Genomic DNA, 14,810 nt, shown 5'->3' with positions numbered 1-14,810 from the left:
TTGATGGATAAGACACAGATGCTCACACAGAATACTGCTTGCCAACAGTGTCTTCAGAAAGTATTCACACTCCTTAAAGTGCTTTGCATTTTTTTTGTTTCAACTACAATCTTTATGGCGCCTTTCTCGAATTTTAAGTGTTAGACCAGCACAACGGTGTGTGTGGTCCAGTCAAAGTTTGAACTACTTTGTCAAAAGAAAAAAAAAGAAAAAAAACGTCCTAAGAGGACATGGTAGAGATGAACCAGCATAAAACTTCCAGTAAGTATTAGAAAGTATTTACTCAGGCCGGGCTGATTACACTTGCCACACTTTTTAGGTTCTTATTTAATACCGTATTTTCCGGACTATAGAGCGCACCTCACTATAAGCCGCATCTACAAAGGTTTTTTTTTAAAACTGGAAACAAAGGTATATAAGCCGCACCAGGCTATAAGCCGCTGGAATCTCCGCCGCTTTTGATTATTCACAATGCCAAACCATGGATTCGTTCACTCCGAGCTTACATGCAGCGGCTCCATTTCCCTCCTGTACTACCAGATTGATAACCTTCAATGTAAAATCTGCATCATGTGAACTTCTTCGTTTCCATGATGAGGGGGTTTGAGTTTGAAAGCATTTCTCCGTCGTTCCTGCTGCTAGCATGTGCTTGTTCTAAATGAAAATTAGCACTTTCTTCGTTGATTTCCAAGTTTGACTTCCAATGATTCACTTCCTGCTACAGAGCCCCCTGGTGGTTGAAGAAAAATCCACAGAAAATCCGCACCGGGCTACAATCCACATGGTTCAAAGCGTGGGAAAAAAATAGCGGTTTATAATAGGAAAAATATGGTAGCTAAAAATGTCCCCTTATTTCACAATAATGCTTAGTGTTGGTCTATTACATAAAATCCCCCCAAAAAGTACTAGATTTTGTGGTTGTAAGTTGTAAAAATGCAAAACAGTTTAAGGTGCATCGATACTTTTGCAAAGGACTGTCTGCAAGCCCCATACCAGTAGTGAGACATTTACTTCATTTTGTTTCCAAAGGGCAGTTTGAATGGTAAGCCATTAATTTTTTTTATTATTACTATTACTATTATTTGTAAAAAAGTACATTTTGGTCAATTTAACTGTTAAGTTTTATCTACCAGCAGGATTTTTCCATCTGGTATAAAAATATATGTTTTGACAGGATAACCACTGCTGTTAATGTTTTTTTTTTGTCCACTGCATTCCCCCTTTTGAAAACAGAATGAGTTCTACATTAAAACCATTTGTTAGAGGAAATACTTAAAACATTAGTGGGCTTTTTAAAACCTTTTCTTAGCTCCCAAAGACAAAATCAGCCGTCTGTGCAATTACAGATAATATTCCGTGAAGGTAGACTCTTAAATGAAACGAGGCTGAAATCCTGAGGGGAAACAGAAACAAAAACAAACCTTTTCTGCTTGTAAGTGAGCATGGCCTCGGCGATGGGGAGCTGGTGGGCTCCGTTCGCTCCCTCCATGTACTGCGTGACCCTTGACACCACGTCAGGGCTCTCCTGAACTGCACATGGATGGTGATTAGTACCTGAACGCAACCCTTCGCCCCCACAACCCCAAAAGGAAAAAAAAACATGCTTTGCAGAGTTATTCAAAGTCTGTGAATGTTTTCATTTTGTTTTTACGAGCAAAACCACAAACTTCCACTTATTTTATGTGGCTTTTAAGTGACGGACCGACAAAAAGGATAATTTGTTTTCAGTATTAATTAGACCTTAATACTTTGCAGAATTATCTTTTAAACAAGTTTGTAAAATTCACTGGAGAAAAAGAGAATGCAGCTCCAACTTTTAAAAAAAAATTGCAGTAATTGCTCAACAGTAACTCAATGAAGTTTGTCAAACTTGCGTTACTTAGGTTAATTTACCTTAATAACTTAATAAATTGACTTGGATAAACTTAATCTGATTCCTTGTGACCAATTTATTTAAGTTGGATCACCTGAACTAAAAAAATCATAAAAACTTACCAAATATATTTTTGTTGAGTTTTTAGTGTAAATACATTGAAATAAGACATAACTAACTTACAAGAAACTTGTCAGCAAGAAATAAGAGCTTGTTTAAATCAGTAGTTCCTTAAAATTTATGAAAACATAGTCAATGCTGCCAAGGCTCTCAGCTGGACTTAGGTCTGGACTTTGACTGGGCCATTCTAACACTTGGATATGCTTTTGGTGACAAACCAAAGCGTTGTAGAGTTAAGCCCACAATTATTCAAAGCCACTTAGATTTTAAATTATTGTCATTCAATCAAGAAATTGATTCTTGATAGAAAATGAAACGGGCCTTTCTCACAAAAATAATTCTAACTATACGACTTTTGAAGACAGTTGATTTTTTTTTTGTTGCATCAGAACACAGAATACAAATCTACATTACACGTTTCAGATTTGTATTTGTTAAAATCTTTATGTATTTTCCTTAGGACTTCACATTTATGAGCTTGTTTCTGTTGGTCACATAAGAGCCCAGTCAAATGCACTGAAGTTTCTGATTAAACCATAATATGTGGAAAACATCTAAGTGTCGTGGAATATTAAACATATAATCTGATACGACTCTAAAAGCTAAAAATGTAACTTGTGAGGAAAAATGACCAAAGCCCAAGTGTTGTTTGTAATCAACAGCCCACCGATCACGGGAGCCTCCGTCTTGTGGAAGAGATCCCTCCAGGCGGCGTCTTGGAACAAACTGTTGTAGCGATGATCGATCGTGCCGAGGTACTTGGAGACGGGATGCGCACCTGAGGAACAGCGGAGGCTTTTAAAGTAAATGTGCGAGGGCGGCCGCGCTCTGACACCGACTCTGAGTCGACCTCTGACCTAAGGGGATGATGAGGAACCTCATGTAGCCGAGCCAGTCCGGGGTCTTGTGGGAGAGGTGGTCCACAAAGAGCCTCAGAACCGCGCTAAGGTAGTGCTGCGCTCCGGCCACTGCAATCTTTATGGGAATAGGCGTCTGGGAGTTACAGTTGCAGCTACAGGAGCAGAACAAACACGGCGGTTTTGATTTTGCAAAGCCACGTACGTTTTTTTTGGCTTTTTTTGTCCTAACGGGGTCAAAAAGAGGGTCAGACTTACAATCTTTGGATGCGAGAGACAATGGTGTTGAAAGCAGCTTGGATGTCGGCCATGGTGCATGTGCAGACCACGGGCAGATGGTGGTTCTGCAGCAAATCCGACAGATACTGACAGGAGAGGAGGAACAAGAGTTCACTAGTGAGCAGATGGAGCTGAACAGTGTTTTGTCTTCATGAATGTGTAGCAACACAACAATATTTTAAACGTGCACCGTAAATAATGTGCAGCTTAAAATTAGCGATGCACCGATCTACATTTTTCACTTCCGATATCGATATCTGAGGTTCAGAATCGGTCGAGAGAGAAAAACAGTGCTGACTTGACTTTAAATGTTTCTTTTTTTTTTTTTTTAAAAACACATAAATAAATGCACTGAATTATAAATGTTTTTGAAAACTATTTTATTTGAAACTAAGCTTGATCAAACATGTAAAAACAACACAACTTTAATTTATTCAGTCAGTGCGATTAGGAGTAAAATAAACGATAAAGAAACTGAAACTGACAAACAATAGGTTGATTACTTTGGCCAAAAATGTAAAATAATAATAATAATAATAATAATAATAATAATAAACTGCAACAAACCTTCTTTCAAATGGTTCAGAAAGTAAAATTAGGAACTCTAAATATGATGTAAAATAAATGATAAAGCATGACATCGCTCAGAGCACAAAGCGTAGAATTAGACCAAATAGATCTGCACATCGTCACAATATCACATCTAGAATTTTTTTCAATATTGGGACCAATAAAAATATTAATATTCTGTTGGTACATCACTACTTTGAAATCTGGATCAATAGTTTCAAGCTTTAACAGGTAACTTGTCTCTGATTGTATCGTGTTAAGCAGCGAGTGTTCAGGTGTTTGACCTTTGACCTTTCTGTCTCATTCATCTTCTGAAGACCTTACCTGACCTTGCCAGTCTGACGTGTTGATGAGGATGATGCTGTCAGGAAGGTGGTTATCGGACACCAGGATGTGGTTCAGTTGGTCATAAACGGTTTTTCTTGGAATCTGACAAAAATAATGTCAAAACTCAGGGTGCTTTTTCTTTTTATTTAATCTTAATATTATTAATTGTATTATTATTATAGTGGCTCAACGCAATAAAAATAAATCAACATGAGGGAACTGAGAAGAAACTTGAAATCTGCTATAATCACAGGGAGAAGCTGAGGATAATATCTGTGGCTTCTTCTCCAGCTGCAGCTGCGTCCCCCTACCTGTAGGTGGCAGCGTGTGTCCAGGGACCGCTCGTTGTCCAGGCTGTTGGCCCTCTCGTTCTGGGGCCTGCTGGGCTGGCGCTCCTTGAGGGACGTGCTCCGACCTCGCCGCCCTGCCAGCTTCGCTTCCTGCCTGAAAAAAGGAAAACAGGACGTAAAGACTAACCAGCAGGGGGCAGTAATTCACCAGCTTATTTTAGGGTGGCTGAAGCCTCCTTAAAAACCATTCTCAAGCCCCACTCTAAATGTTTTTTTTTTTTGGGGGGGGGAGGGTTGTTTGTTTTTTTTTCTTTTAAACTGCCAGTGTACTAAATATGATGTGGCCAAAATATGAGTTTAAACAAATAGTCACATAAATTAATCATTTTTAGTTAAAATGTTATCTTAAATCTGTCAGTTTAATTTTTTTTGCACAGTCTAATGAACTCTGAGATTGGTGTAAAATGTTACACGAATTATTTGGAACATGAAACAAGCATGAAACACTGAACAAATGTACTTCAAAGGGTGTAGAATCACGAAAAATTATTACCTCAGCAACGTTTCCTAGGAAACCATTTTATTATAGTGATTTGCTGTTTACAGTTAATATTTTGTAGTAGAAGAAGTTTTTATTTCCACTATTTCAAAATGCAAAAGCAACTTTGCTGTGTTTGTTTCTGTTTGAGAAATTTTGTACGTTTGCTCACAAGGGCTCAGCCCCCCCCCCCTCATTAAAACCTAGTGACGCCCCTGCTTCTCAGTATTTCTTCCATAAAACGCTCTCTCTCTCTCTTGGCTCCGTTAGGAAGGTGGTTAAGGAAATAATACCTGTTGGACGAAATGATGAGAGATTCTGTCTTGGTCATTTTGCCACTTGGTGGCAATCTCTCTAGAAACGTGTCCATGTTGTCCATTTCCAGCTCTGTGGTGGGAGTCACCGCCTCGGGTTGCTCCTGGAGGAAAACGGGAGAAAATAACAAAACCGGCCAGATGTTAAGGTTGTGAGCCGAAGGCGAAGGCGCCTCCGTGAGTCTTTACTCACAAAGGTGGCGTTGTCACGGCCGCCATCATCGGCGAACGTAGAGTCGCCGCATTTGGTTTTGTCCAGATCAAGCTGAAGTGACGTGGAAGGAAGGAAGAAAAACAGACATGATTGTGACCGAGTCTCGGGAATGTTCACTTCACAGACGGAGAGTCAGAATTAGTGAACGTCTGAAGACGATTCTTAGTTCAACAGAGATCTTACAATTTCCCTGATAAACCAACAGTGGTTTAAACCAACACTGGTTTATCAGTGAGATTTACCCGTGGAAAAGAAAGCAACAAAATGCAGTTTTCAAATTCTGATCTCATTTATCAGGGAAAAGATGAGATCCAAACCAACTTCAACTTATAGGAAAAAGTCAAACTCACTAGTTCCACCTTTCGTACCATGAGCTGTCAGTAGCAATAAGTTTTTGTTTTCCCCATCAATTTGGAGGAATTTGGTCCCACTCTTCTCAAATTTCAGCCATGCTTGAAGATTTTCCAATCATGAACCGCCTGTATGGTTTTACCACTGTAGCTCAATCAGATTTAAATCTGGACTTTAACTAGGACACTCCTAAACCTTCAGTTAAAGCCCTGCTGCTGCTTGACCTTCAGAACTGAGAAATCACTTAAACAGGACCTGTTTGACAACATGAAGAACAATGCAGAACATTAAACACCCACTGAAAAAACTGGTAAAAACTAAAAGTTCCCTCTGAAAATTAACATACTTTTCATTAACCCCACATTTCTCTATTTAAATTGTTTTACTTATTGGTAATATTGTCATTTTAAATGTCATGTTTTCATTAAACTGCAACCTTCATAATTAACAAAAGAAAAGGCTTTCAAACATCCATCTGTGTGGGATTAATCTGTTTCAGTAAGTGATAGAGTTCCTGAAATAAATTGACTTTTCAATAACACTAATTTATTGAATGCTTGTGTATTTAAAACAGCAGAATGATATTTTAATTCAGGTCTTTAACAGATAGGAAGTGGGAAACTGACCGGGCTCGGCGGCTCTCTGTGGCTCCGGCTGCTGTGGATGCTGCCGATCTCGGTCTGGGAGCTGGAGAGGGACAGTCCCTCGAAGTATGGCCTGAAACATGGACGAAACCAAACACGTTGCACTCCACACGTTTCATCTCTTCACAGATGATTCACAGGGTCGGCATAAACGCGTCTCGGCTAAAAGATCCCTGCAGGTTTCGTTTATTTTTCACACTCCCGTCTGAGTGTGAAGGAGCCTGTTAGCGCTCCAGGAAGGTTCCCAGTGGACGGCAGGTTATGAGTTTTTAATATTCTGAAGACGTAAAGCATCTTGGGAGACACCGAGGGAAACGAGAAGCGCTGAATTTTCTGATGTCTCACTCGCAGGAGTATGGAAAAGTTTGGAGCTCAAATATTGAAATTCGTGTTTTATTATAAACAATAACGTATGAATTTCCATTGCTTTATTCTTTATCTTATTGTGTAGAGGTTGTCGTTTCTTCTTTGGGTTCTTCCTCCTGTGCTTCCTTCCTTGTTTGCTTCTTTACTTCATCGAATTCTTCTGTTGATTCTTGTTTTCCCTGCAAGTCTATCCTTCATCACTTCATTGTCTCCTTGCTTCCTGTTTTACTTGTCTCTCTTTCCTTCTTTTCTTCCATCCTTCTTTCTCCTACACTTCCTTGTGTCGTCTTTTGATTATTTTTTCACGTTTATCCTTTACTTTGTGGTCTCCTTGCTTCTTTTCTGTCTTGTGTCCTCCTTTCTCTCCTTCCTTCCTACTTTCTTTGCTTCCTTCCTTTTTTTCCTTCCTCCCTTCCTACCTACTGTTCAAAGTGTCTAAATACTTCACTGAGGTGCTTTGTCTCTCAAAACATAAATATTCATGGACTTAAAATACTGAATCTGATCTTAAACAGCCAAACACTCATAATGTTCACACACACATTTACTTTTTCCACTTCCTCTTGGCTTATACTAAGCATGCAGAACCGTTTTATAATTCATAGAATGTCAACAGACAGGTAACTGGAGACATTATATCAGCCCACAGCTCACTTTAGTTTGGGTTTTGGCGTGCTGAGGACGCTGTCGTCATCGTCCAGCTCCGGGCAGCTGTCGCTGGGGTTCTCAAACTCCACACTGTCCAGGTCCAGATCCTCCTCCTCCACCTCAGGTGGCGGCTCCGCCGGGTCCTGCTCCGAGTCCAGCACCTTCGCAGGCGCACACACACACACATTAAACACCGGTCAGTCACAAGAGAAGCAGAGACACTCTGCTTAAAAAAAAGAAGAAAACGTACCTCATCAGAAACTCTGAAGCGCTTCAGCAGCGCCACCACTCGCTGCTTAAAGTTCTGCTGCTAAAATGCAGAAAGAGAAAACCCACAGAGTCAGTGTGAGACGCAGCTCTGGTTTAGAACCCTGTGTAAAGCTAACGAGGAGAAACACGGCGGTGGTAGCATCATGCTGTGAGGATGGATTTCTTTACAAGAGAAAAGGAAGCTAGTCAGCATTCATTGGCTTCCTAATCAACGTCTCCATGGAAACATACACATTTTCTAGCATAGCGTGACATTTTGTAAAGACACTAAAGAGTATGGGTGTCCAAACAGCTCAAAAGTATCTATGGACCAAAAAAATTTTATTTTTAAAAACTAAAATGACCAAAAGTTTTCTTCTTTTTTTTTTTTTTACCTATTCAACGGTAAATTAAGCAAGAACTATTTTAGTTAAACAAATAATCAGATTTTTCTTTTTTTGCTTTGTTTTGTAGGAATAGGATCGTAGATTAAAAACTTCAAATGTTTTTTCCTTGTTAAGTGAAAGGCATCCAGTTGGCTTATTTATTTAGGGTTCAATTGGAGAAATCTGAAGAAAAAAAATTCATATATTTTCAGCAATAAAAACAGAATAGATTTGAAAGCACTCTGTATTTAAACTAGTTTTAATGCAGCAATTAAAGGCAGATTCGGGCGCACAAAGGTTTACCTTAGAGTAAACCTTTGTTTACTCTAACAAAGGTTAGAGTGAATGAGTAGATAATAAAATTCCTTTTATCATCTACTCATTCACTCTAACCTTTGTTAGAGTGAATAGAGACCTTGGAAAATGTCGCACTAACAGTTTTTACAGTAGATTTAAGTAAATAGATTCACTTTTTTGGCACTGTGTAAACACTGAGGTATCTGTTGTTAAAAGTATTTCTTTGAAGGTTTTTTACCTGCTACGGAGCCCCTAAAGGGACAATGAAGGAAAAAAATAACAAATAATAAACCTTCTCATCTGCACAAGATAGTATCTGGTGCTCTGTCTGAGCATCACACAGAGAAAAAACACAGGCATAAGTTTATTTTCATGTTTCTTTGAGATCTCCGTCTCATTTTGCATCCCTTACCCTGGTGATAGAGGGGGTCCTCACAATGGACCTCCTCTGCTTCTTTGGTTTCCTCACATCAAACTCATCATCCTCAAGATCCTGAAAGATGAAGGAAGAGGAGACAATTTGTCTGAAATCTTCAGGGAAGAGAGAGACATTTCTGTTTTTCTTTTTTCCTCATTATCTATAAACCAATTCATGCCATGACCTTTAAAGGTCAAACTGATCTGCAAATGTCCTCACCTGTCCCTGCACTGCATCATCGCTGGCCTCCTGCTCCGACGAGAAGCTCTCATACTCTTCTTCCGAGTAGTTATCTACGGGACGCAATCGGCAGGAAGGTTAAAGGTTTACACATTATACCTTGTTTTTTTTTTATTTAATTTCCTTAAAAATTATTTGAGATGGGGGAGAAAAGCAGATTCTTGATTTATTTACCATATCAAACATCGTTTACAATCGGTGGGGAAATCAAAAGCAAAAGCCTACCGCTGCATTTGATCTTCTGTCCGCCCTGCAGGGCGGCGTCCTCATGGTCTATCGGCTGACTGGACAGGGAGAAGATCCAGATCTCGGCCACTTTGCCCAGCATGTCTTTCTGGTTGCTGCAGAGAGGCAGAACCTGACCTCCCTCTGTCGGGTGCTGCATCACCTGGGAGATGGGGGGGAGAAAGCTAAATTTAATGCAGAAGAAGGGGCAATAGCAAAAGGATTTCAAATGAATGAAGAAGAAAAAACAAAAAACCACAACAACCTGAAATTGCAATAAATGCAACACTTGATGAAACTTGTAAATAACCATACTGCTCAAAGGTTCAGTAAAAGTCAGACTGAAAGTCTTGATGAATCCTTTAAACGCTACAAAGCAGTTATTTTACAAGAGAAAGGGCAATTATTGATTTTAATTCTAGTGTAAAGGTATTCAAACCCCTTTAATTTGCATCCGTTTTGTCACAAAACATTTATTTATTTAACGTTTGTTTTATAGGTCAACACAAAGTATCCTCCACTGCGAAGTGGAGGAAAAATGGCACGAGGTTTTACAACCCCGACTACCTCCAGTTACGGTGCGTTTCAACATGGCCGCTCCTCTTGACAACATTAGTAAGATGTGGTGGAAACATGCTGACAAAACACACAAGCAAAAGTGCGTCTAAAATCAAAGTTACATGTAGGGACTTCAACTCTAAACAGACCAAATTAAAACTGGTGTTTACTTACGGAAATTAAACCATAAAATGACGTTTGTCAGAGCTACTGGAAACCATGTTTATGGGCGTCGGCGCCATGTTGGAATTCCGACTTTTTGACCAGAACGCTGTTACCTCGGGTCTGAAGTCAAACCCAGCTCCACTTTCCAATTAACTGGAGCGCAGCATTAATCCTGCACTTCACTAATCTGGCCTTTATTAACAAGAAGAAAGCACACCGTCTTCTGAAATGAAACCATTTGAAGACCTGCTCGGAGTCTGCCACAAGGGGATGCTGCAGTCCACCGTCCAAAGTCGGCAGTCCGGTCAGGTGAGGAAAAAAAAAAAAAAAACAGACGGAAAACGAACCCTGCACATCTACCCGGCCTGAATGCACAGCCCTCGGGGTGAAACGCGGTGGTGGCAGCATCATTCTGAGGGGGATGCTTTTCTTTAGCAGCGACTGGGAAGCGCGTCAGAGATGATTGGATGATTAATGGCGCTACATACAGGACAATACTGGAGGACAACCTGAGACTCTACCAAAGCCGGTAGAGACGATATATAAAATACACACACAGTCTTGTAAGGTGTTAAATCACGGGGACCGAACACAGACCACTTCTGTGTGCTGGTCTGTCAGATTTAATCTCAATAAGACACAGTGAAGTATGTGCTTGTAAAATGCCACATTGTAAAAACAGACCAGGGGTGTGAGTACTTTTATCCCCCTGTCCACTCTGAATGATGAACAAGCACAACGCTCGGTCAGGCCTCTTCATTGTGGCCAGTGCACTTCATAAAGGCTGCTGAGGATTTTAGAGGACACTCCGTCAAGATCCAGCCGTGAATAGGAAGGAACGAGTGACGGCAGCTAGATCAGATCTTTATGAGGATTCATGGTACCGACGGCTCCGATCCAATAGGGTTTATTAAAGGCAAGCAGCGCTGGGATTTCTACAGAGGAGCAGAAAAAGCTGCTGGACACATGGACTCCTCTCTCCTCTCATTCCTTTCAATAAAGATTTTGAGACTGAATTACAGCTGTGACATTTAGTTACTGGCTTTCCTATCAACTAATCGATCAATCGGCGAAAACATTGGCACATTCTTTTTAACCACTTGACTTCATTTTATACAATATTACAAATACATAAAAAATATACATATAAGCAAACACTTCACTCCTTTTTTAAGATAAGAAAATAAACATTTTGTTGGCTAAAATGCCAAAACATACTGAACCCTCAGTCTCTGGTGACCTCTGTTAACTTTTTTTTTTAAATCTTAAATATATGAAGATGTATAAAAAAATAAATAAAAAAAATGTTGGAGCACAAGCTAGCACAGTTGATTTACACCATATTTTTGTTATATTTTGTAAGCTAGCTGGTTGACATTTCATGACCTCTGGAAACATTTATTAGTATTTCTAAAACGACAGTGGCACAAGCAAACATTTTTGCTGCACGAATGTTTAACATCAATTTCATTTAATTAAAAGAAGGTGACGGTGAAACTTCACTCAGGTCTCTGAATCCTTTATTAAATGCCATAATTGTAAAGTTTATGTCTTTATGTCGTTTTTTTCTCAACTCCCTGCATAATTCCCGCTAAGTCGTTAGATTCCATGTTTATTTGTCTTCATGTCCAATAAGTGAATTGTAGATTATTTTAAACAAAAGGTCAAATGTAATCAATTTAACTTCTAATTTAAGTGTTAATATTGTGATTCTGAGAATGAATGTATTCATAAATATATCCCTGTCATCCCTGTTTACAATTAAAGAGCCACCGTTTCAATGACATCTTATTGATTTTGAAGAAATGAACAAGAAGCACAACTGTTCAGGTTTCCACTGAAACAGATTGTGTTTCCCGTCGTCCGACGTGGAAACATCAGATTATTGTTTTTTTCTATTTTGTTTATTCGTAGGTGAGGTGTTTCATTCTTTCCTGTGTTGTGGTTCAGCCTGAATGTGTTGCTCTGTGACTAGCAGCACACCTGGGTCGCTGTTTTCTGCTACACTGCACTGATCTGGAGGCATCAGCCAAGCAGCTGCGGGGTGACTGGATGATTCAACAGCGCCACAGCGGAGTGATCTAACGTTTTGTGTTTCATTTCTTCCTCTAAAATCAGGACAAGCCTCTCTGTCCCCCACTGCACCCTGGGGAGGAAAAAAAAAACAAAAACACAACTTTGCCTGTTCAGCTGAAAATGCAAAAAATTTATCTGTTTTGTGGTTTGGTTAAACCACATCCTGTGTTTTTCTTTTTTAAAACCTCACTCTGGCTCAATGGTGTCTTTTTCTTTTCTTCTCTCAGCTGCTGAGCCTTAACAAGCCCCGCTGAGCTTTGGCAGCCATATGGGATCTCCTTTGTGTGTGAGCATCATGTGCACTGAAACTGAGCTCTTTATTTGTGTAATCCATGCTTTCTTCAAGCAGAGGAAACCGTTTTCTGTGATTTTTCTTTTCTTTTTTTTGTGGTGGGATGTGATCAGTTTGTTGAGTCTTTAAAGATACATTGTTAATTTCAGAGCCAACTTTGACTTGTTTCCTGAAATCTGTAGCGGTTTGTGATGTGGGCAGAAGCCCAGGGCGGCATCTCATTTGGGGCGGCATGAGCTACCAGAACCACAATAGTAGTACATATAATTTCAAAAAATGTTTTACTATTAGTTCAATTTAGAAATATCTTATAATAATAGTACGTATTTTCCATAGCATTTATTTTCTTGTATTTGTATTATATACTATAAAATTAATCATATACAGTATGTGTCTTGCTATGGGTGTTTGTAGTATTATTCTAGTTTTTTTTTTAAATCTTTTTCAAATAAAATATAAAAATTTAACTCTTCAAAATGCCCTGGGGTCATTTTTAGAGTTGTTCTCCCAGGGCACCAAAAAGGCTAGGACCGCCCCTGCCTGAAATAATGACACCCAAACAGAATCCTTGAGCACTAATTGTCCCAAATGTTTATTTTTTGAATATTATGTACAAACATACTTACAGCATAAAGATGTTGTTTTACATATTCACTCCTGTATTGTATGACTATGTATGTCTGTATTTAATAATTAATGTAAAATGACAATTTCCACATTACAATACAAACTGTATCCTTTATTAGGATTTTACAGCACAGCGCAGCACAAACAGCTAATCAGGGGAAGATTTTGGGGGAAAGAAAGTTTAAAACGCTTCTAAACCTGGGATGTTTACTAGCACAGTAACAGAAGTCAAGAAGAGACGACACATCATGTGACACCCTGGAAATGCTAACAAAGGATCCAGGATAATTTAGATCTGTCAGACACAAAAGAGTATTCTTCAGATCCATTTGGGCAGGTTTTTCTTGCACTGTGTGACTCTAAAAGGCTAGAAGTCATTAAAGAGGAAGCAGCAGCAGCTGGAGCTTCTAGCACTCATTACGTTTCCCTGATCTTTCTGACACCAACAGCCTGTTAGAGCCGAAACACCTTTCTGCTCCCACCTGGCCGGAGACTGCCAGACAACACAAAGGGCAGCACAGGCTTATTACTGCCTCCTGTTCACACACACACACACACGGACGCACACACACACACTGATATGGCTTACAAAACTTTAAATCTGGAGTGAACAAACTAGAGATGAGTGAGCGTCATAGGAAGCGGTCACACTGTACCTCTGCCATATCGATGGATCCCATGGCCAAAGTCTTGTAGCCCAAAATCGTTCGGTTCTTGTACCTTTTCCGTCTCTGGAGCATTATCTGCAGCTTGTTGCCTTCTCTTTTCAAGAAGTGTGGGTACTAAGAAACAACAAAAACAAGAAAAAAAAGAATATGAAAAACACAATATCTGGTAAAAAGAGACATTTAGATCAACAAGTGGTTTTCTTTTTGCTTAAAAAACCAAAAACAAAACATGAATAATTGTCGTTTCACAGCTCAAAGTAAGTCAATGCTGAAGCAGATACAGGTTGGTATATGACCACATTTAAGTCAGTTTTAGCTAAATTGCAATATAAGGAGTGAATATGTGATAGTGAATTTATTACACAAGAACATGTTAATGCAAAGCCAAACTCAGATAATGCAATGATGAAGAAGATCAAAGTTGGATATAAGAGGAATCCAGCATAAGGTGGAAAGGAATACTGAGAAAAACAGATGAAGTCTGGCAGCATAGACGTGCAGGGAGGAGGATGTTGTATGTTTGACTAATCCAGATCCGATAAGGAGCCAGACGTATTATTATAAATCAAACAAGGATGAATGAATCATAGATAATAGCCAGGATGATTTACTAGAGTGTCGGAGCTCAGTAAAACAGCTCTCAGAAAAAAGCCCTCCGTCTTTCTTCTTCTAAGTTAAGTCTTCTTCTGAGGCATCATGGGATGTTTAAAGTCAACAAATATAGTCCGATTTTAAGAAAGATATTAACTAAATCTCTATAAAATAACAATTACAACTCAAAATAGTAACTTATATTACATTAATATATCCCAAGTGATGAGCCATAAACATGAAGTCTTGGTTAAATCCTCGATAGGGAACCTGCAGTGACTGTTAAGGTTAAAGAAAGTTGCAGATTTTACTCCAACTCCAACCTTATAATCCAATATGGCTGCTTGTGAAAATAACATAAACCACTTAGTTGCTCTTCTGTTGGTCTCCATCTCCGAAAATCAGTGGAACCCAAGATCGATTTATGAAGATAATCATAAATTAGACGGTACTACTAATGTTATTAACGTCATTCGAGTCATTTTTTTAATTTATCATAATGGACAACAGATAAAAGTCTAAGTGGTTTTCAAACGTTAAACTGGAACATACCATAGACATAATATAAGAGTAGACCCCGCATTGGCTGCTCCGGTGCAGGAAATACGGCGGCCATCTTGGAGCGGT

The 14,810-nt window shown here is 39.2% G+C and overlaps 1 protein-coding gene across 6 annotated transcripts in view; it reads right to left on the bottom strand.

Annotated features, from left to right (window-relative positions):
• The window catches only part of pacs2 (phosphofurin acidic cluster sorting protein 2), a 69,986-nt gene that overhangs the window by 9,143 nt on the left and 46,033 nt on the right, over positions 1–14,810 (bottom strand). For 3 of the 6 annotated variants that reach the window (XM_015041590.1, XM_015041591.1, XM_015041593.1), the window contains exons 4-18: positions 13,581–13,706; positions 9,207–9,369; positions 8,961–9,034; positions 8,736–8,816; positions 7,642–7,701; positions 7,398–7,552; positions 6,360–6,450; positions 5,362–5,433; positions 5,148–5,272; positions 4,338–4,470; positions 4,024–4,128; positions 3,109–3,215; positions 2,851–3,005; positions 2,661–2,771; positions 1,422–1,530 (exon numbers count right to left, since the gene is read on the bottom strand). In XM_015041590.1, coding sequence (XP_014897076.1) covers positions 1,422–1,530; positions 2,661–2,771; positions 2,851–3,005; positions 3,109–3,215; positions 4,024–4,128; positions 4,338–4,470; positions 5,148–5,272; positions 5,362–5,433; positions 6,360–6,450; positions 7,398–7,552; positions 7,642–7,701; positions 8,736–8,816; positions 8,961–9,034; positions 9,207–9,369; positions 13,581–13,706 — 1,667 coding nt within the window. Of the gene's footprint in view, positions 1–1,421; positions 1,531–2,660; positions 2,772–2,850; positions 3,006–3,108; positions 3,216–4,023; positions 4,129–4,337; positions 4,471–5,147; positions 5,273–5,361; positions 5,434–6,359; positions 6,451–7,397; positions 7,553–7,641; positions 7,702–8,735; positions 8,817–8,960; positions 9,035–9,206; positions 9,370–9,773; positions 9,796–9,938; positions 10,170–13,580; positions 13,707–14,810 lie in introns of those variants that run through there. The other 3 variants (XM_015041592.1, XM_015041595.1, XM_015041594.1) reach the window with 3 other exon arrangements.

This window comes from Poecilia latipinna, unplaced genomic scaffold (assembly GCF_001443285.1).
Source record: "Poecilia latipinna isolate Pla-1442-1.1 unplaced genomic scaffold, P_latipinna-1.0 Scaffold559, whole genome shotgun sequence".
Lineage (NCBI taxonomy): Eukaryota > Metazoa > Chordata > Actinopteri > Cyprinodontiformes > Poeciliidae > Poecilia > Poecilia latipinna.
The sequence above is the reverse complement of the archived record's forward strand: the minus strand, read 5'-3'. Positions and strand labels throughout refer to the sequence as shown.